Raw genomic sequence first — 21,625 nt, forward strand, 5'->3', positions numbered from 1 at the left:
ATTTACTGGCACCACCAAGTTTTTACTGGCATATGCAAAAGTTACAAAATTACAGTTTTAAGTCCAAATTTCAATATTTAGGCTACAAACAAGTACAATATGCAATTCACAATGTGACTTGAGGTAGATATTAAGGCAAAAAACATATTTCTTATTTTATTTTCTGTATAGTATGTAAGTAGCTCAGGGACAGGATTCAAAAGGGCAAGAAATTAGAGTGGGTGCACACACACTTGAAATTGACTCTCACAGTAACACTAACAGCAGTGTGCATGCAGCAGCACAGATAATGATGACACCTCACCAACATGACGCGTCCCCTCCTGAGTCACAGTGACAGTCTCTCTCCACACCAGATGGTCCCTTCAGCCCACTCCAGTCAAAACAGCACTGACAGTCCTTCTCCCGGCTTGCCTTGCTCCTGTTCCGCAGACCCACACACGAGGTTCTGGCCGCTTGGCTCCCTTGCACCTTGACTTCATGCGACACGCTCAGGCACCTCCTCTGCCAGACCTACCCCCCACCGGTGCCGCCCGAATACACTGTAGCAGGCACTCAGATGACCTTGGCTCTGGAAATGCTGGGATATGTTCTTGATTTTCATTTGTACAGTTGACAATATCAAAAAAGAAAGAGAAATGTGAAAATACACAATGTGATAGAGAAAACATTATTTGCTTGGTGCCTTTAGTTCTTTAAGCAACCCTGTCACCACAGGGCCCAAAGTAAGCAAACCCCACACTCTAAAAAAAAAGAGCATGCATGCTTACCTTTCTGGCAGCCCATGTCTTCAAATTCAGCTGATTATTGATCCCTGGCCGCTGCTGGTATTCAGCACTTCCGCATGTGTCGAATACCTGCTCATCCAGCCACACGCTGTGGCTATGCCTGCTGCCTCGTATGTCACAACAGGATGTAAAAGCTGGTGGGAGGAACCGTGGTGTATGGCAGGAGACCAGGTATTTCACAAATCTGGAGGTGCTGAATGCCTGTCACAGCCGGGGAGCAGCAAACTGAAGTTTAAAGACATGGGACACTATAAATGTAAGTATATGTGTTCTACTTTTACAGCATGGGCTTTGCTTATTTTGCACCATGTGGTGACAGGGTCACTTTAAGGCCCATGACACATACAGAAAAATTCTATTTGCACTATTAAAAGGTGTTATTTTGACATATGCTTTAATTTATTTCTGTATAATAGAAGTTTTTTGTTATCCAAAGTCTCTGCTTAGCACATTTTACTTTGATTCTATGCTGTCACAAACACTTAATGTATTTATCTGTACTAGCTCTTCTTTCTTGGGGTTGGGCTCCTGCCAGAGTTTGTCTCTATCTTAGTATTTCATACTTTTTATTCAAAAGTCACATTTCTATGTTAATTATTATGCAGATTTAGCAGAACACTGTCAATCTGGTTGGCTTGAGGACAACTCCTGCCAAGCTTCCATTATTTAAATTGCTCAGTATTCCAAACCTATCTAGTCCAAGAGGTCCCCACTGACACAAAGTAAAGTGGCAGCAAGCCAGAGTTACTGAATAGTTACATCTGTTTCCTAAAGATGTATTTATTCCATTTTCTTACTGCCCTCAGACAACATCAGGAGAAGATGTTCGAGACTTTACGAAGGTGTTGAAAAATAAGTTTCGTTCCAAAAAGTACTTTGACAAGCATCCCAGATTAGGCTACTTACCAGTACAGACTGTTCTTGAAGGAGATAACATGGAGACGTAAGTCAGCTGCATAATTTTTTTGTTATATTTTAGGAAGCATGAAATTCTCATTGTCACCACATGCCTCCTTTATATGAAGGTCACATTAAGACTAAAATATGAACCTATGCTATAAAAGCAGTCTACATGAGAGGTCCCTGCCATTTCCAATTTCATAAAAATGGATCCACATTAAAGTGTCACTAAAATCAAAAATATTAAAAAATTAAAGCTATTTTCACACTGGGGCGAGGAGGGCATTAGGAGTAAAGCACGGCTAATTTTAGTGGCACTTTACCACTGTTATAGTGGTGCTTTTCGGCGACTAGCATAGTGATTTTAGCCCCCCGCTAGCGACCACATAAAGGGTTAAAAACGCCCACAAAGCGCCGCTGCCAAAGCACTTTGCAGGCGCTTCAGCAGCAGTGCTTACTGCTTTCAATGGCAGGGACGGTGAAGGAGCAGCGTATACACTGCTCCCGCACTGCCTGAAAGATGCTGCGCACTGCCCCAGTGTGAAAGCACTCTCACACTGGGGCTGCAGGGGAGGTGTTTTTCAGGCACTTTACAGGTGCTATTTTTAGCCCAAAAGCACCTAAAAAACGCCCAAGTGTGAAAGGGGTCTAACGGAAACCCATCCTAAAAATTGCTCCATGTCTGTGCCCTTTGTTTAGTTTTAAATCTTTATTTATTTATTTATTTATTTATTTTAACGATCTGCAGGCTGTGTATGCTCCTCTCCCACAATGTAAGTAAGCAGCATATACACACAGCATAAGATGAAGGAAATCCCTAGTTACAGGTTGGAGGCAGGGGTAGTCTAAAGCTAGATCGCTTGTCGTGTGATATCACCTCAGCTTTTTCAGGCCCTCCTCTCAGGCTGTGCAAAGTGGATTGGAACTGCCAGTCAAGGACCTAATCTGCCTGAAGGTGTTGGTGGGTGGATTAGATGCTTGACTGACAGCACCACTCTGCTTTGCATGGCCCAGGGGGGTGTAAAAGGTTGGGGCAATAATCACAGAACATGTGACGAGGTCTGGCTTATCCTTGCATCCAACCCAGGCTGTTGTAACCAGGGTTTTTCTTCACAGTAGGCTATGTGCCTGGGCCTGCTGCTGGGGAAAGGGAACAAAGACACGTGACTTTCACTAGGAAAGCTCTGAAACTGTATTGAATACCAACATTTTAAAACATTGTTCCTGTTAATCGGTGGCTGTTAGTGTGCCCTATCATGAGTGCACTAGCAGGGTTTAGAATCACTTTACCTATCAACAAAAATATTTTAAAACCGACAATAACCATTTAAAGACATTTTAAGACCTATGCAGCCTTTACTGCTTCCTGCTTCTAAATGCTGCATATGTTCACATACTATTTTCAAAAGTGAGAAGTTGTTTCAAGCAATACAAAATTACCTAAGATACACTCATGGCATAAGGGAACTCTGTCATTAGAGAATAATGGAGACTGCCAGTTCTGAACTAATCCTCATTTTGAAAATACAAATTTTATGGCTGTCGTTCTGATGCTTTGACATCCATGTTGGCTGCTTCAATGATCTGGAACAAGTAAAGAGGTAAAAAGTTCTGTAACTCATTTAAAGCATTCTGGTTCTGTGTCTGTGATTGAAATAGAACTATGTCAGGCACAGCCAGGCATCTAGAATTTTCAGAAAGATGTTTGCAATGGCATCCCCCATGCATCTGTAATGACAGTCACATTTAGAAGCCATTGGGTGTAATCCCATGTACAAATATTCTCTTCATGCTTAGATTTATTTTAATCATATAATATGTTTACACTAAGGCTCCTTTCACACTGGGGCTATTTTTAGCGACGCTTTACTGTCGGATTTGTGCCGCTATTTGTGGCCTGATAGCGGCTGAGAAAGGGTTAAAAACCACTACAAAGCGCCTCTGAGGAGGCGCTTTGCCAGCGGTATAGCCGCGCTGCACCATTGATTTCAATGGGCAGGAGCGGTGTATACACCGCTCCAAAGATGCTGCTAGCAGGACTTTTTTTTACCATCCTACCAGCGCACCACTCCAGTGTGAAAGCCCTCCTGGCTTTCACATTGGAGACACAGCATCGGCTGTTTCAGGTCGGTTTGCAGATGCTATTTTTTGCGCAACAGCGCCTGCAAAACGACCCAGTGTGAAAGGGGTCTAACAAGCTATGGTACTTTTTAGGAAAATTGCAAAGCTAAAACCAGCGCTGACCTTCACAGATTTCAGTCGTACAATGCATTTTTATTAGCAGTTTTGCAAGTGACGATTTATCATCTTCTTTGTCAGTAGTGTTGTTTTACCTGTACTTCAAATAAAAATACTGTACAATTACAATTTTGCTATCTAAATCGTTTTGTGCTGTCGGTGGAGAGTACAAATAAAGCACATGGTTAGATTTTACATTGACTTTAAACTTTTTTAGTTTAAATATTTTAATATTGTGATACAATGTTTTTTGTTTCAAAATAAAATGTTGTTAAATGTTAGCATTTTATCTGATTTTGAACATATATAGCTGCTAAGTATTAAAAATAAACATTTAGTTTGCAGTACCTTATGAAACGGGCTATGAGAGGATCTTCTTTCTATTGAATGGTGACAGGTGTTATTCACTGTATTTTAATTGCCTACAGTAGATTTTATTCAGGGCCATTTCTATAGATGTGCTTCTTGTTTTCTATGTTGTTCTTTGCTGCTATTAATTTCTGGCACAATCGGATTCTTCTAACCTAGCTTCAAGCTCCGTTGAACCTCAATGCAATTCCTGGTGCACAATAATTTATTAAGTGAAAGACTTATAGCAGTGTTCTTATATGGAACTGCTGGAGAATGGAAGAATTAGGCATTGCTGCAAATATTTTAATAGCAGCCCTCCAGGAATCTTGCTTATGAGCTATGGTCTTTCAGAACCTTTTTTTGCCTCTTGAGGGGAAAGAAAGGATGGGCTTTGTGGTTTTTCTGCTGTCGCTTACATGACATTAAAGTGTCTCTCTCTTGGTCTCCTCCTTGTCCCCTTACAGCCCTATTACACTCATCAGCATGTGGCCTGACCAGTTTGAGTGAGTATATCTATGTGTATTTTAAAGTGCTCAAGTCTAAAACAATAGAATTTAGGTATAGAGTTTTAATATTGACTGTTTGTATGTGAGCTTGTGTATACAGGGGCTGAGTGTACAATTTACCTATGTCCCATTTGCAGTCTGTCGAATTTCCCACAGTCCAGGTAAAACTGAATGAACATAGCAAAAGATGAGACTTAAAACAATACGAGAAGCACAAAATCAGTGAACAGGATTTGGAGTCTGATCTGAATGCAAGTCAGTAGCTTAAGTCAACAGAACTTGTTTGGCGCTGCCTCCAACCCCCATGCATCACTATCCCAGTACTGTCTAACCCAAATGTAATGAACGTTGAATGCAAATGGGTACACATTAAGCACCTGTGTACAACAGCTCTTAAGAGTTTTTTTTTTGGTTGTTGTTTTATAACTTTTTTTTCTTTCAATTCATTTTTAGTCCATTGCAATCACCAGAACTATTTGATGATGATACACATTCCAGAATAGAGCATTATGCCAGCAGGTAAGTAGCCATGCATAAGTCTTATATGGAGGACATGCTTATAGAGTAAAACCACAATTTGAACGTATAAATGTATAGCTATTATATTGTGAATACTGTATGGTGATTGTCAGTTTTAGTATTATTTAAAATGTCATTATTTTTTTAAGCTAGTGGGTAGCAATAGACAAGGGGGTGATTAAAGAATAAAGAATGTATGTGTATTTTCATATTGCAAAGTGAACACTTAGCTTAGTGAAAATATATAATTTAATTCACCATGTTTATACTATTGCCACCCTTTATTATTGCTTCTAATGAAAGACGTGTCTGCTTATTTAGTAAAACAAGTCAAATATTGATGATGCACACCAACACATCAACAAATAAGAGATCAGCCTTCATTAGACCATGAATTGTAAACAGCTGAAAGATGAATACTGATTGGCTACCATAGGAGAAAAAGGAAAGCTTCACTCAAACATATACGTATACAAGATCAATACAATGTTTAGGTGTTATGCTAGCCCTTTAAATATGTGAACTATGAATACATTCCAAAATAAAATATGTGACTTGTTTTTCAGAAAATATGCAATCAAATAAATATACAACAAAGTTATTGAATCAACTGTGATAAACCGTGAATACTCAAAACAGTCCTCTTTTTTTTGTAGGTTGTCCAGTAAAAGGCCATAATTCAATTACAATTTTTTTGTCCTGTTCCGATCAGAACCCCATTAGGCACTCCCTCTCCATTATTTACTCTCTCTCTCTCTGCACCTAAAAGGATTACAAAAGCCCCTTTCTAATTAAAAGGAAACAAGATTTAAAGTGGTTGTAAATCTCAAACATGAAATATGAACAAAGCATATCCCTCTATAGTGAGTACTTGTCTCAGTGAAGTGCACTAAAGGGTTAATGTACTAAAACTAGTGAAGCGCTGCATGGTAGCCAATCAATTTCTAACTTCAGCTTGTTCAATTAAGCTTTAAAAGAAAACCTGGAAGCTGATTGGCTGATCATGCACAGCTGCTCCAGATTTTGCCATCTCCAGTTTTAGTAAATCAACCCTTTAGTGTAATTTCTGTCTGCTGGTTAGTTCCTCAGCTATCAGCATAGTTCACTTCTGACAAGTTTTCCTGACACCAAGAGAAAAAGAGTGATGAGGAGGAGTCTCTAGCTGATTGACAGTCTCAGTTCTGTTCATGTGTGAAGGGGGGGGGGGGTCTCCTTTCCATGCAATCAGCTCTCAGAGCTCGCCTCACTGAGCTCTGCAGATTGTCACTTCAGCTGTCTGTCCCCTTTTTGTTGACAGCTCAGACAAGCTTTATAAATTCTGGATGTTGTACAGATGTAGGGAAGAGGAGACTGCAAATAAACAGGTACAACTTATGTAGGATTTGTTTAATCTCTGTGTATTACCTGAGGATAGTCACTTCACTGGGCATATGTAAGGGTTTACAAACACTTTAAAGATTTCCTTTTCATCACAACAATCATAAAAGATCCTACATTTAGTCCTAAAGTCTTCCATCTGCACACAACACCAAGAAACGAATTTCAAGCTACTAACCAGGTGGTACAGAGCGCTTACAATTCTTCATAAACAATTGCCAGATTGTGCTGACATTTTGTTGGAGGTGCAGTAAAGACAGTATTTCAACATTAGACATTTCCTGGTCCTGCCCCCACTGTTGAGACCTAAGATCTGGAAAAAGGTCAGGGAGATTTCCCAAAAATTCACAGATGACATGTGTCTGTTGACACCCACCAGCATCCCATTCGATCATATCTGCTAAAAACATCCATCTAGCTGATCGGATCTGGTGGCCTTCGGGTGTAAACGGACAGGTGCTCTGTTTATATCTGACCGCACATAGAGGACACTGGGTGTCTCTGTCTGCTTTGCGTAAGGTGGAGTCTGCCACATGTAACCCATTTGTTCTCTCTCCAAGCTGAGATCAGTATGAGCTTCTGTGAGATCGGTACCAAAGCCTCAAGTTGCTGATTTAGTGACATCCTCATTACTTTAAAAGGGCTACATAGTTACATAGTTAGTCAGGTTGAAAAAAGACACAAGTCCATCCAGTTCAACCATAAAAAATAAAAAATAAATAAAAAATATTGTACAATCCAATATATCCAATTTTATACCCATAATTGATGCAGAGGGAGGCAAACAACCCCAGCAGAGCATGCTCCAATTCCTTCCTGATCCCCCAAGAGGCGATTGGATTTTCCCTGGATCAACATTACCTATAAATGTTAGTACCCAGTTATATTATGTACATTTAGGAAAGTATCCAGGCCTTTCTTAAAGTAACCTACTAAGCTAGCCAGAACCACCTCTGGAGGGAGTCTATTCCACATTTTCACAGCTATTACTGTGAAGAAACCTTTCTATATTTGGAGATGAAATCTCTTTTCCTCTAGATGTAAAGAGTGCTCCTGTGTCCTCTGTGTTGACCGTAAAGTGAATAACTCAACACCAAGTTCACTATATGGACCCCTTATATATTTGAACATGTTGCTCATATCCCCCCTTATTCTCCTCTTCTCAAGAGTGAATAAATTCTGTTCCTCTAATCTTGCCCCATAGCTGAGCACCTCCATGCCCTTCTCCGTACTTTCTCCTGTTCCCTGATATCCTTTTTGAGAACTGGTGCCCCTGAACTGAACAGCATATTCCAGATGAGGTCTTACTAATGATTTGAACTGGGGCTAAATACTTCATGCATACAAGGTCATTAATATCATGTAAGGAGCTTGTCTGCACATGGGTGGTGGAGCACCAAAGTGGACACAAAGTGGACATAGTTGTGAGTGAAGTTTATCACGGATTGTTTTGAGTGGATACGGTCTTGCAAGTGAAATTGCATTAGGGACTTATGACATTTGTTCAAAAAGTAGATTGTTTTGTGTATTCACAGTTTGTCATAGTTGATTCATTAATTAAAATTCATAGTTCACATATTTATAGCACAACACTAATTCTTAAACATAGGTTTTTACATGCCATTGCTATTTGCATATTGATAAAGGTCATGTGGTGTGCCAACAACTTTTCTAAGCTTCTAATATGAGTGAATAAAGTTTTATACCAAAGCTTGTAGTTTGTTTGAGATGTGCAAATTAGCAAAAAAGTCTTTGATTTAAAACATGCTTATACATTTATTATTTGTGTATCTCTGACAACATTGTCATCTCCTATCCGATGTGAGTAGGAAAAATAGATAGGAGAAGGGTGCACAGCCTGGTAATGCTGATGTGTTTCACAAAGCTGAAACGGAACACTTATTTACATATTTATTAAAAAGGAAGTTTATTTGTTTGTCTTTCATCAACGAAAAATTCTTGAAGTTTACTTCAAAGCAACGACTCTTCTTTCAGTTATAATTGGCATCCAGTGCCTCGAAAAAGGCATCATTTCTGGAATAATAAAATTAAAGGTGCAGATCTGCTTTCATGTCTGTAAGCATCTGACTGTAGAACACTTTCAAGTCTTTTATGTTTTATGCCCCTTTGAATGAAAATTGCATGACTTGGAGTCACCATTGTACTAATTTAAGCATCCATTTTTGTCATAAGTCTGTGCCTTAAATTAAACAAAATAACCATAAAATTGGATTACTTGTAAACTGAGAAAATACTTTTGCACCTGTGTATGTGGTTTCATTTAGGACATTTGCACATATCCAAACTTATTTTAATGCAACAGTGGTCAAGCTCTGGTCTTGCTTGCAAAAGACCATACAATGTAGTCACTGACTGCATGGAAATACATGTTTATGGCTTTGTAATGCCCTCAAAATCGAATATAGGTGTATACAGTATGCTAACTTAATGGTTAAAAACAGTAATAAAAACCAAAAATATCTGCGCTAATGAATAATAGCGTTAATAATAGCAACACAGCTCCTGACACAAATCTCCTAGCAAAAAGGCAAAATAGCATAAATCACAAAATGCAGCACTCAGAATTAATAAAAAGTCCCAATGTATGACATCTCAAATAAAACAGTCCAATAGGTGTAGGTCCACACAAAGGAGAGTGCTGGGAAGAATCCGTCACCAAGAAGGAAAGGTTCACACTGACTCTTACCCCAATGATGGACTACTTAATCAAAAGCAGTCAAACGCACTTTGCAAATCCTCCACTTGGATTTCACCATACACATGGGGAGATAGATTGCATGAACACCAATAGGATCCTCCTTAGACAGACTTTCATTGTATCAGGACATCTGGGTTATACTTCATCTCCAGGTGAATGGACACTGGTAGACCAAAGGTGTTAAAATGCAGTAGCCAGAATTTGAACAACAAAATATAATGGACCGAATGTGCTGTACACTAAATGAAGTAAGCTCTATAGGATTATTTCATCATACGTACCTTTACCTGACTGAAATTTAATGAATATAAAAATGGTATCATATTTACATAGTTAGTCTGGTTGAAAAAAGACACAAGTCCATCCAGTTCAATCAATAAAAGGGAAAAAAAATTTCAGCAGTATTACACAAAGCCAACACTCCTATTACATGCTGAATATTTTACATATACAAAGGTTATTCATGCTGTAGGTATGAACAATTTTTTTATTGCACTTGGTCATAGAGTTTGTATTTTATTTTTTTACTGGCTCTGTTAACCACTTGCCAACCACATTTTAGCTGAATGATGGCTACAGCGTGGCTGGCTAGTTCCTAATTTTTAACCTTCAAACCCTACCTTTATGTCTAACTGACTGGTGCTATTCATTTTTTTCTTGTAGTGTTTATGTTACGTGACACATTTGTATGTTGGTATTATGGCTTTGGGGCATGCATATTATGGCTTCATTCACACGGGAGATATCTGGTCTGTTCAGTAGGAGATCTGTGAACAGATCCCCTGCTATATCAGAGTAGAATGGGGTGAATATCATTTTTGAGACATCATCGTCTGTTCAGTTTTTTACTACATTTTAAATTGGGAGCTTTCCAGACCCATTTTGGGTCTATGGGAAGCCAGAAGAAAATAGACTTGCATCTGTTTATGTCAAACTATCTCTGATCTATCATGTTTAGGTCTGGAAAAATGAAAGTGTGCAGATCTTTTTAATTTTTTTTCTAGCCCCAGAGGTACATTTACATTCACCTGCCCATAGATTTATATAGAGTTTCTGATCATCTCTGCCTGAAAAACTGACAGATGAATATGACAGTAATGCACGGCTCTGCCCACACAGCCCTTTTATTCATTCAGACAGTTCTGTGAAAGTACCATCTACCACTGCCACAAACAGCTTGTAGTTCTCAATGAACTGTGAGGGTGCTAATGAGTACTCTTTTAGTTTGTTGATCTTCATCAGTAACTGTATGCTCATACAGAAGTTACAGGAAGACAGCTGTACTGACAGACTGCAGGAGCCTGACATTGCATTCCACGATCTGCTGGTTGTGGGGGAATGCTTTACAGGCTCCTAAGAAACCTCCAAAAAAATGTGCATTTGTTTATTTTTATTTTTTTATGTGAACTTAGTCTTTAAGGCACATAAGGTTTTCCTTCCCTGTTTTTTTAAAACTATCACAATATTTTTTTTAGGCTGGCACAAATGGAAAGAACTAATGGATCCTTGTTCACGGACAGCAGCTCGGCCACTGGAAGCATGTGAGTAATATCTGTTAGGTTGCAGAATATTGTAATAATCCATTAAAAAAGGTTAAAACATTGTAGGTCTCAAAGGCTAATTATAAAATATAGATACCATAAGATTTTAAAACTGCATATAGCTTATAAACGGTAAATATGTTGAAAATATAAACTAAATAAACAGAAATTTATTTGAGTACACAATAATTACACTTTCCTTAAATCTTATCCCTGGGGATGAAAAATCTGTAGGGCCTGTTCACACAAGAACGCTGAGTGGCAAATGCTTGTTCTGTGCGTTCAAATTGCAATGCCCTAGTGATCTGCTGCAGGTGCCAATACATTGGCACTTTGTTTGCGGTCACAAGATTGCATGCAACCACAGTACCCTGTGATTTAGTGCAGCATGCAGAGGAAAAAAAGCCTAAAAAAGAAAACAAATGCAGCTACCGCATCTAATGATTGGTAAGCTGCAATACATTACATGTTTGGTTTTGGCTTTAATACCGCTTTAACATTATCCATTACATCCAATGAACCAACAGGTGGCCTAAAGGAATTGTAAGGTTGAACTAGGAAATAAGTGATCGTCTTGACTTGTGTTAAGCACAACTTTGGCTCTACAGAATTACATACTTAGATCTGAAAAAATTTATCTGTACTTAAGTTTTGTATATAGCCGTTTGCTGAAGTTCTTTATTTGTATATGTCACTTTATAGAATGGTTTGTGTGAATAAATGTTTCTATCCAATATCTTTTGTGATATAAACTGAATAAAAGCTCTTCCACATGGAGGAATATGTCCTTCTTGAGGACCCATTCCCACTATTGCATTGTGTCGGGACACATATGTTTTGCTGCACATTAACTTGCAATGTGTTATTATTTCTTTGGGTTTTCTAACTCACCAAAACACACTAAAAAAGGCGTATGTGGAATGTTTCCACAAGGTTTGTTAGTGAGCCATTCAAAATGAATGACACTACTTTGCACCATGCACATTACTATGCATTGTGTCAAGGCGTGCCACTTCAGCACAATAGTGTGAATGAGCTATTAATACAAAACAAAAATTATACATTTTGATAACGATGTTTCGATATTTATCAAGGAACAGTACAGTAAGTCCCCTGCATACAAACGACTTCTGTTTCTTGAGTGTGTTTATAAGTCCAGTTTGTTTGTAAGTCCAGCAAGGTTAGCCTAGGTACCCAACTAACATAACTAGCTATAAAGTACTGTACTGTAATAGGTTTATAATACAGTACTTTTCACATGAATAATAATACTGTACTATAATACTCTATACAGTACTGTACAGTAAAGTACACAAAAGCACAACCACTTGTAAAGAATGAACGCAGGCGACAATGTATGCCAGACACATAAACTAACTTATGTGATTGGACATGAGAACACGTTCATATCTTTGAAAGTTCACAACTTGAAGTTTGTATGTAGGGGACATGCTGTACTAAAAATCTTTATTGTGAAGCAACCTGAACAAGCTTACTTTATGCTTAATGACCTTTAACAATTATTAGTAGCTTCAGTCAGACCATCCACATGAACAATGGCTTTGCTCTCAGCTAAATGCCAAGTGAAAACTGAATAGTGGCAGATATCTAAATGCAGTCAGAGAGAGTATTTTTATAATATAATTGCTGTCAGTTAGGTCTGTTCTGTAGAAGATGAAGGATATGATAATTGTTCTCTAAATAATTACTGAGCCCCCATAGCAGCTGTAAATTATGCCTTCTGACTAGAACAATATTTGTTATACAGCTATAATGCTCATTGAGCCCGTGTTTACATCTTAATGGTTCCCAGTGGTATAACTCAGCTAGTTACCCTGGGGAAACCACTGCAATTGTCATACAAATTTATTTGGCCCATTGATTTCACTATGTTGCAGTACAGTGCATTACAAAACACAACCTGCATAAATGTACTGTCTTAATGTGTGTTAAAAACAGGTCAGGATACAATACTTGCCATAGCTTATGTTGAATGAACAGCACTACACTCATATTCACAACACAGAATCTAAATAAAGCTATCTCTTTAGTCTGGTGATCCCTACTTTTTTGAGGTTGATACAGTGTAAGGAGAGCCAAAAGTGCTAGTGTACTTGATGCGTGCTAATGATCTGTAGCTAATTGTTATTTACAAAAGTATTCTCTCTTATCAATTACCCATAAACTGCTCATTGTAAATTACACAATCAAACGTGATGCTTTGTGAAGAAGGTTGCACATAGACTTATTTTATTGATGATTAATTTGCCTAGAGGTGTTTGTGCAAACCTAGTGATTACAGAGAACAATGAATGCTCTTTAACCTCTGTATATGGTGAATCTTATGGCTAAGTTAATTTTGATAGTCGGACAAGCACTCTAGTGGTATTTGAGGTGGAAGCTCATTAGCCAAATAAGCATGATGATAGTGTCCTTGTGTGTTTTGAACCAAGGCCTTACTATGGTAAGGACTCGCTACATTACTTTTTTTCCTACACTTTAAAGAAGACTTGAAATGTATAAACTGTACCTCTAAAATAACTGCCCCCGTTAAAAACTGGTTTGAGAAAATTTGAGAAGCAGCAGGAGTTGTAGAGAATCAAAGATCCACATTAAACATGAAGCGGAAGAAGGTAAAGGTAAAGGTAAATCCCTGAAATCTGCACAGTAATGACATCACCACATATCCATCCAGATCTTCTGAGACTGGCTGTGAGAAGCACAGTGCCTTAAGTCTCGTACACACCATTAATTATTATTTTTTTGTTCAATCCAGCAGGTTCAACAAAAAAAAAAGCTGACAGCACAGGTCAGAGTCACTGTACTTACAATCCAATGTTATTACAGCGATCTCCCCTGCTGAGATATTGTGTTGCGACAGGGGACAGCCCCCCCCCCCCCCCCCCCCGCCAGAACACTCCGGCCAATTGCTGAGATTGATAATCGGGAGTTGGTTGGCAGACCTTTTTTGGTCACAAGCCTTCGTCTGACCGGCTGCCCTCTGACCCTAATGCCAGCCAGTTTCTATTGAACCAGCCGATGCCGCCCGACATTTGGCTTGTGTGTACTAGGCTTTAGATTTACACATTTACAAATATAAATACACATTCTAGATTAAAGGTACATTTTAGTAAAAAAAAGGCAGAATTCATATGTGTGTGTGTATATATATATATATATACATTGGATATAAAAAGTCAAGACACCCCTATTAAAATGTCAGGTTTCTGTGATGTAAAAAAAGGGACAAAGATAAATAGTGTCTTCAAGCGGGAAATGCGATACTCCTAAGAACCAAGGCCTGAGGTGTGCCTTGACCTAGCTGGTCAGTATGCCTGAGAAGAGGGCATACCCTGAATGTAAGAATAAGAACAAAATACTATGAGAATGTATGAAACTGGGGAACGGGTGGGTGGGAAGCCAGAAATCCTGGGAAACGACACTGGCCCATACAGAGGAGGAGGTTTAAATAGCCCTCTCAGGCCCCTCCTACAAATACAGGCTGGCCTGCGGCCAGCCTTACAACTTGTAGTCAGAGTCTTCAAGTGGGAAATGCGATACTCCTAAGAACCAAGGCCTGAGGTGTGCCTTGGCCTAGCTGGTCAGTATGCCTGAGAAGAGGGCAAAAAGACACAAAATGTAGGTGAAGAAGGGAAGGTAATGAACCATTACGGATAAAGGTGTGCTCCCGGACGGCAGCAGTACGTATCCAGCAAGTAACCGGAAAGTGTTCGCAATGGTAAAGAACACACCGACTCCTGACTTGACGATGAGACAGAACCCCCTATTGAACCTGTGACACAACCCTGAACCCAACTGAACATCCCCTGAAAGATTGAATTGAGCCGGATGCCCGCGACACCCAGACCCGAGAATGAACTGCTTGTGAAATGAGAGGATACGAGAGGGGAAAGGAACAAGGCCTGACCCGAGGAAACCCCTGCAATAGATGGCAAAATACCCCAATGACACCAGTGAAATAGTCCAGAGACATACCCCCCCAAAAGGGTGAGTGGCAAAAAGACCACTAGCAGGAGTGTGAAAAGATGGAAACCTGATGGATGTGACGGAGTAAGCAGATAAAGCCACGGTAATAATACTGTCAACATGGAGAAACCATACCGGACGCAGGACCCAGGTCCCACCGGATACGATTGGGTCATGCTACAGCCTGAACCCAACAACTGAGACAGAATCCTAAACCAAGGAGGGCCAAAAACTCCCTCCCGGGGAAATAGTCCCCATGGCATGATACAGACATACCCAAGCCCCTCCTACTTGGAACAAGCTGGGGATCGGAAAAGGCGACTGGACTGATGTCCCTAAGTGGAACTCCAGGCAATAAATTCAAACAAGATCAGAGCCAAGAGTGGAATCCACAACCATTATGACATCTGCCCAACCTACCCCCCAAGGACCGTCACAGGGACGTGGCTTAACAAACACCCTGAGAGAGACTATACATCCCTGGGCAGTAACCAGGGCCTCAACACAACAGGACATCAACTGAAGGAACATTTTTTGACTGCCTCTGACCCAAGAGTGAGCCCAGTGGTGAAAAGACATCAGCACCAATCAACTAGCCCCCAACAATGGCCGGGCTGAAGGAAGTGATAGCAAGCATGGATGATATCGGTATGGATGCCAAGACTGCCCAACCTGAAACACAAACTAGAGAAATGACAGACAACCAGACATGAGAACAACAATACCCCCCTGCCTAACTAAGAATGAAACATGAGCAGAAAAGTCAAGACCACTGCGCGTAAAAGAACCTGGCGGACAGACCCCCCCACCCATATGTAAGTGGTAAGTGAGCCCGAGTAACCTGCAGTGCAGAGACAGGTAATTAACTGAAAACTCAGGGCTAGTGTACCCACAGGCAATGGTGGGTAGTCGTATAGATGTGGTGAATGAACATGCAACGTATGACGTATGGTATACGGGCAAGAAGATTGTGGACAACAATCAATTAATAAACAAAACCTCAGCCCGTATGGATCTATAGACGTGACAGATCCTGACATGTGAGCCCTAGCTACCTGACCCAGGCACAAACATGACACAGACACAATGGGACATGACAATCAACAAGGACAAACGACTACCAGAGTACCCCATGAGTGAACAACGCCCCTCTGAGAAACTCTGAGACTGAACACCAAGTCTGGAAAAACCATGACAGGCATGCTGGCAGCAACACAGAGACAGAAAACGTTGAGACAGAAAACGTTGAGACAGAAAACGTTGAGACAGAAAACGTTGAGACAGAAAACGCTGACACAGAAAACGCTGACACAGAAAACGCTGAAACAGAAAAACAACATGCCATGATGAAAAACCATGACAGAAAACGCTGAAACTTAAAGCTGATGCAGAAACGTAGCGACAGAACCAGTGGCAAAAAACGCAAATGACAGCAACAACCAAGACTGGAACGCTGAGGCATAAATGAAATGGCAGAAATCCTGGGCCAGAAATGCTATAACAGAAAAACTGAGACAGCGACGCAACAGCAGAATCCTGGCCAGAAACGCAAAGCCCGAAAACACGCTGAGACTGAATGCTGAGACAGCATGCAAAGACAGAAATCCTGGCTCAGAACGCCATGACAGAAATCCTGGCTCAGAACGCCATGACAGAAATCCTGGCTCAGAACGCCATGACAGAAATCCTGGCTCAGAACGCCATGACAGAAATCCTGGTACAGAACGCCACAGCAGTCCAGGGGCAGCACGCTATGACTGCAGTCCAGGGCAGAACGCTATGACAGCAGTCCTGGGCAGAAAGCTACGGCAGACATGCCGGGGCAGAACGCTATGACAGGCATCCAGGGGCAGAAACGCTATGCCAGACATGCTGGACAGAACGCTATGACTGAAAAGCTGAACAGACCGCTATGACAGTAATGCTGGACAGACCGCTATGACAGTAGTGCCTGCTAAGACAGTAATGCTGGACAGACCGCTATGATAGCAATGCTGGACAGACCGCTATGATAGTAAAGCTGGACAGACCGCTAAGTCAGTAATGGCGCACAGAACGCTGTGACGGAAATGCCGCACAGGACGCTGTGACGAAAATGCCGCACAGAGCGCTGTGACAGAAATGCCGGACAGAACGCTGCGACAGAAACGCTGCGACAGAAACGCTGCGACAGAAACGCTAGACTGAGCGATGCGACAGAAATGTCACGTGGAGCTCAGGCGGGTGGGGAGACCCGCCACGTGGAGCTCAGGTGGGTGGGGAGACCCGCCACGTGGAGCTCAGGTGGGTGGGGAGACCCGCCACGTGGAGCTCAGGCGGGTGGGGAGACCCGCCACGTGGAGCTCAGGCGAGTGGGGAGACCCGCCACGTGGAGCTCAGGTGGGTGGGTAGACCGCCACGTGGAGCTCAGGCGGGTGGGGGGAGGAAAACTACCACGTGGAGCACAGGCGGGGGGCCCACCACGTGGAGCTCAGGAGGCCCACCACATGGAACTCAGGAGGGGGAACCCTTGAAATAACTCTCTAGTTGCAGGGAACCCCTGCCAAATCACCGCATCCACAACCCACGACACACCAGCGCTACGGCCAGTAGTAAGGATGCTCCCCACACGTGCGGCGACCGAGGACAAACCCCCACCCCACAGACAGCCAAAAGGACCAACGGCGCCAGCGGGAACCCATCTGAGAGGAAGACATCTCCCACCGCCCAAGAAACCCCTAGAGGAACCCCAGGGCTCCACGGAACCCCGGCTGAGAAACCCTACTCTACTCTGCTAGGAATGCCTAATTACTCTCTGCATTAGCCCAGCACATTACTTCTCTACACAACCTCTTATTTAGATGCAAAGGTGGAGCGAAGGAAAGTAGGGAGTCATTTAAGTGACAACTCTGGGTTTGCTGGGGCTGCTGGCATCACAACCAAGAAGCAGGCACCCAGCAGCAAGTCGCAGTCAATAACAAAAATCAATAAAAGTGATAGGAGGTCTCAGATTTTTGCAGAGGCTACCAAGAGGCAATCAGAATGAGAACTCCCAGCTGGGGAAGTTTACTGGAAGCAGACTCTGCAGAAACAATTTTACCATGTTCAGTATGGCCCTTCAATGCCTTTCCAGAAGTACGGCCCGAAACAAACATACCTCAGAACATTTTCAGGTGGCCATCATCTCATCACACAATATTCCCTTATTATACATTGATCAGCCTGCAACATAGTTATTTGACTTGGCCCTAATATACTGACTGGGACATCCCATGTCCACTTGCTGTTCTAGGCAGTTGAAAGAAGGACACATTTCTCGGCATCTCTTCCTGCAGTGTATGACAACAAAGCTGAATGACGGAGTGGACTACAGTCTTCTACTAAAATTCTGCACTGACTACAAGACAGAGATCATAGCATATCCAAGCTGCTCCACATTTGGAGAGACTGTCCCTGCTTTTGAAGCCACATCCCTCTGTCCCTCATTCCTATTTTTGGTCTGATTTATAGACCTCTACCAGAAATCCTAACGACACTGGCCCTTACAGAGGAGGAGGTTTAAATAGCCCTCTCAGGCTCCTCCTACAAATACAGGCTCATGTCACATTAAAGGTGGAAAAAGTTCTGATATTATTTATCTTTCTCTCTTTTCTTTACATCATAGAAACCGGACATTTTAACAGGGGTGTGTAGACTTTTTATATCCACTGTGTGTGTGTGTGTGTGTGTGTGTGTGTGTGTGTATATATATATATATACAGTATGTGTATATATATATATATATATATATATATATATATATTTATTTATTTAAAATGAGGAAAGAACTGAGCTGCTTTTTACAATGTGACACTCAAAATAGGTAGATAAGCTAACATTGTATGTGTTTCTTTTTAATTAGTTCTATTGGATTGGCTGCAGTGGGGTTTCTACAATGTGTTGAGGCCAGTGTCACCTCATTAGGATTTTCTACTGACTGTGTTTTTTTAATTTGATTTTTAGGCTACATATTAATGAATTCTAAATTAATCATCTGGGAATATTATAAAGCGCTTTAGACATTTTGTTGAGCAAGTAAGTGGGCAATTGAAGTGGAACATTCAGTGCACTGAATACTAGGTTAATGATAAGAATGTTTTTTCTTATCTTAATCTTGACAGATCAAATATCTTTACCACAATATTAAGTGACAGCATTACAAGTAAATGCTAAACTGCGACTGCCTCTTGTTAGGGTCATTATTCACATGTGTAAGAACTGTTGAATTAAATTAAAGGTGGAAATATGATTAGAATGGTTATAATAGTATCTTATAAAAGTACTAAAGCATCTTGCACTAGGCCAATGCCTTCAGAAAAATTAGGTATTGTAAACAGTAGGTACAGCTGATTTCACCATAAAACTGTCCATAGTCATTGTAAAATAGTCAGACTTGCATACCCGATTGTTTTGTACCTCATTGAGTGCTGGCATGCTTAGGCACTGGTTCATCACCTGAGTAAGCACAAGAAAGCATTGACTGGCCATACATTCAAACATTTTCATTATTTGTTTTCAAATCCTTGTATCCTTCAACATTTGTAGCATAAGCAGTTCCACCATTAGTATTGATCAGTATCTCCACTGCGGCCTCTTTAGACAGTGTACTCTCAAAACCCCACTATAGTAATATTTGCCCTTAGCCCACCTGTGTCTTAAAATGACCCTGTGTATCACTGGTATAGATTGGTATAGATTGGACAAGTCCAAAACTTGTCACTAACAGCAGTACCCCATAAATCTATTACCCATTTAAAGACTCCTTCACACACAAAGAGTCTTCCTTAGCATATACAGTAGGTGACCATGATATTGTGTCAATCTCGTCACTTTTATTGGTGAGATTGACACCTTGCGAACCCCGTCGCGGGAGTCAGCGTGGAGCTGGCTCACTCATTGGGAAAGGAAAAATTTGTTTTTTTCCTTTCCCAATGAGCGACAAGCATTGCTGACATTGACGCCAGGTTCACACTGGTGCAGGGATCCAACTTGGATCCCCGCCAATAGCAGGCACTGTGTTTGGTATGAATCATGAGGGGGAACTCCACACCAAATCGGCATGGGTTCCCCTCCAGGGGCATACCAGGCCCTTAGGTCTGGTATGGATTTTAAGGGAAACCCCCTACACTGAAAAAACATCATGTTCCCCCAAAATCCATACCAGACCCCTATCCGAGCACGCAGCCCAGCCAGTCAGGAAAGGGGGTGGGGACGGCGAGCTCACCTTTAATGATGTCAAGTCCCGGTGCATGCTGGGACTTTGAGGTCATAAGGTGCGGGGCACACATGGCATTACAACGGGAGAGAGCGTTGTGTCAACAGCGGAAGAAGATAAGAGGGAAGAAGGACAGAGAAGACCGGGCCACCGCTAGCAAAAGAGCAGGAAGAAGAAAGCGGAGGAGCCCGGCAGAAGAACTGGAGAGCGGGACAAGAACCAGAGACTGAGAGAAGAGGCCGGAGAGCTCGAAGGAGTCGGAAGAGACCCCCGAAGTCAGAAGAAGACCCCCGGAGCTGTCTAATAAATTACTTTGAAAACCTGTCTAGTGTGTTGTTTTATTAACACTTTTTTCCCCAGGTGAATGGGTAGGGGTACGATGTGCCCCATACTCATTCACATAGGGTGGGGGGCCGGGATCTGGGGGCCCCCTTAATAAAGGGGGCTCCCGGATTCTGATAAGCGCCCCACCCGCAGACCCCTTCAACCAACAGCCAGGGTTGTCGGGAAGAGGCCCTTGCACTCATCAACATGGGGACAAGGTGCTTTGCGGTGGGGGGTACTGTATGTGAAGAAAGAGAAAAAAAATACACAATGTTAAATTGCATACAAGTTTCTCTAGCAGATACTGTTTATAGACGCTCAAAGTCATGACACCATAAGCACTATGCTAAAGTGGACCTTCACCTGAAAATGAAAGTGTGCATTATCCTTTCTTACTTAGCCTGTTACATAATTTTTTATCTGGGAGCAATTATCTTTTTTTTTAGTTGTATTTGCTCCCACTTCCGTAATCCTAGTCTAGTTTAATAGGTCTAAGAGAGTGCCAAATGAAAAATTCCTTAGGAGTCCAAAGTATTTATTGTTCATCTGGTAAATCAAGCAGGACAAAAGACAGCCAACATGCTTCAGGGGCTACAATTCCCCTTCATCAAGGCAAGGTAAATGGCAGAATGTTAAATGTACTCAAAAATACTCCTAAGCAGACTGATCTGCAGGTAGATGGCATTGTAAATGCCAGTGCTGGTGTTCACAGTACAGTTGAATGTTCTCTTCTGGGGGGGTCCTCATCTTTGAGCTGCTAAATATAGGCTAATGACTTTGTATTCTGGTGACCTGTGAAAATCCATGTCCAGCGTTGCTCTAATGCCATTTACACATGACCGGACTTTCCGGCAGACTAGGTCCGACGGTCTTCCCGACCGTCTTTCGGTGGTGTTCCGACGGACTTTCTAAATGAACGGACTTGGCCACACACAATCACACCAAAGTTCAACGGATTCGAACGTGATGACGTATGACCGGACTAGAATAAGGGAGTTCATAGCCAGTAGCCAATAGCTGCCCTAGCGTCGGTTTTTGTCTGTCAGACTAGCGGATTTCTCCATAGGAACTGGGTCCAGCGGAGTTCCGGGGAAATTTTTTTTCTAAAGTCCGTCATACTTTTGGACAGTAAAGGTTCGCTG

General features: G+C 41.5%; 1 protein-coding gene across 12 annotated transcripts in view; it reads left to right on the plus strand.

Moving 5' to 3' along the window:
• UTRN (utrophin) overlaps positions 1-21,625 on the plus strand; it is a 945,243-nt gene that overhangs the window by 894,136 nt on the left and 29,482 nt on the right. For 10 of the 12 annotated variants that reach the window (XM_077486405.1, XM_077486408.1, XM_077486403.1 and 7 more), the window contains 4 exons: positions 1,595-1,731; positions 4,742-4,780; positions 5,237-5,302; positions 10,874-10,939. In XM_077486405.1, coding sequence (XP_077342531.1) covers positions 1,595-1,731; positions 4,742-4,780; positions 5,237-5,302; positions 10,874-10,939 — 308 coding nt within the window. The remainder of the gene's footprint in view (positions 1-1,594; positions 1,732-4,741; positions 4,781-5,236; positions 5,303-10,873; positions 10,940-21,625) is intronic. The other 2 variants (XM_077486406.1, XM_077486409.1) reach the window with 1 other exon arrangement.

Source organism: Lithobates pipiens, unplaced genomic scaffold, assembly GCF_037356315.1.
Source record: "Lithobates pipiens isolate NorthernLeopardFrog02 unplaced genomic scaffold, aLitPip1_a1.2 Scaffold_18, whole genome shotgun sequence".
NCBI classification, from domain to species: domain Eukaryota; kingdom Metazoa; phylum Chordata; class Amphibia; order Anura; family Ranidae; genus Lithobates; species Lithobates pipiens.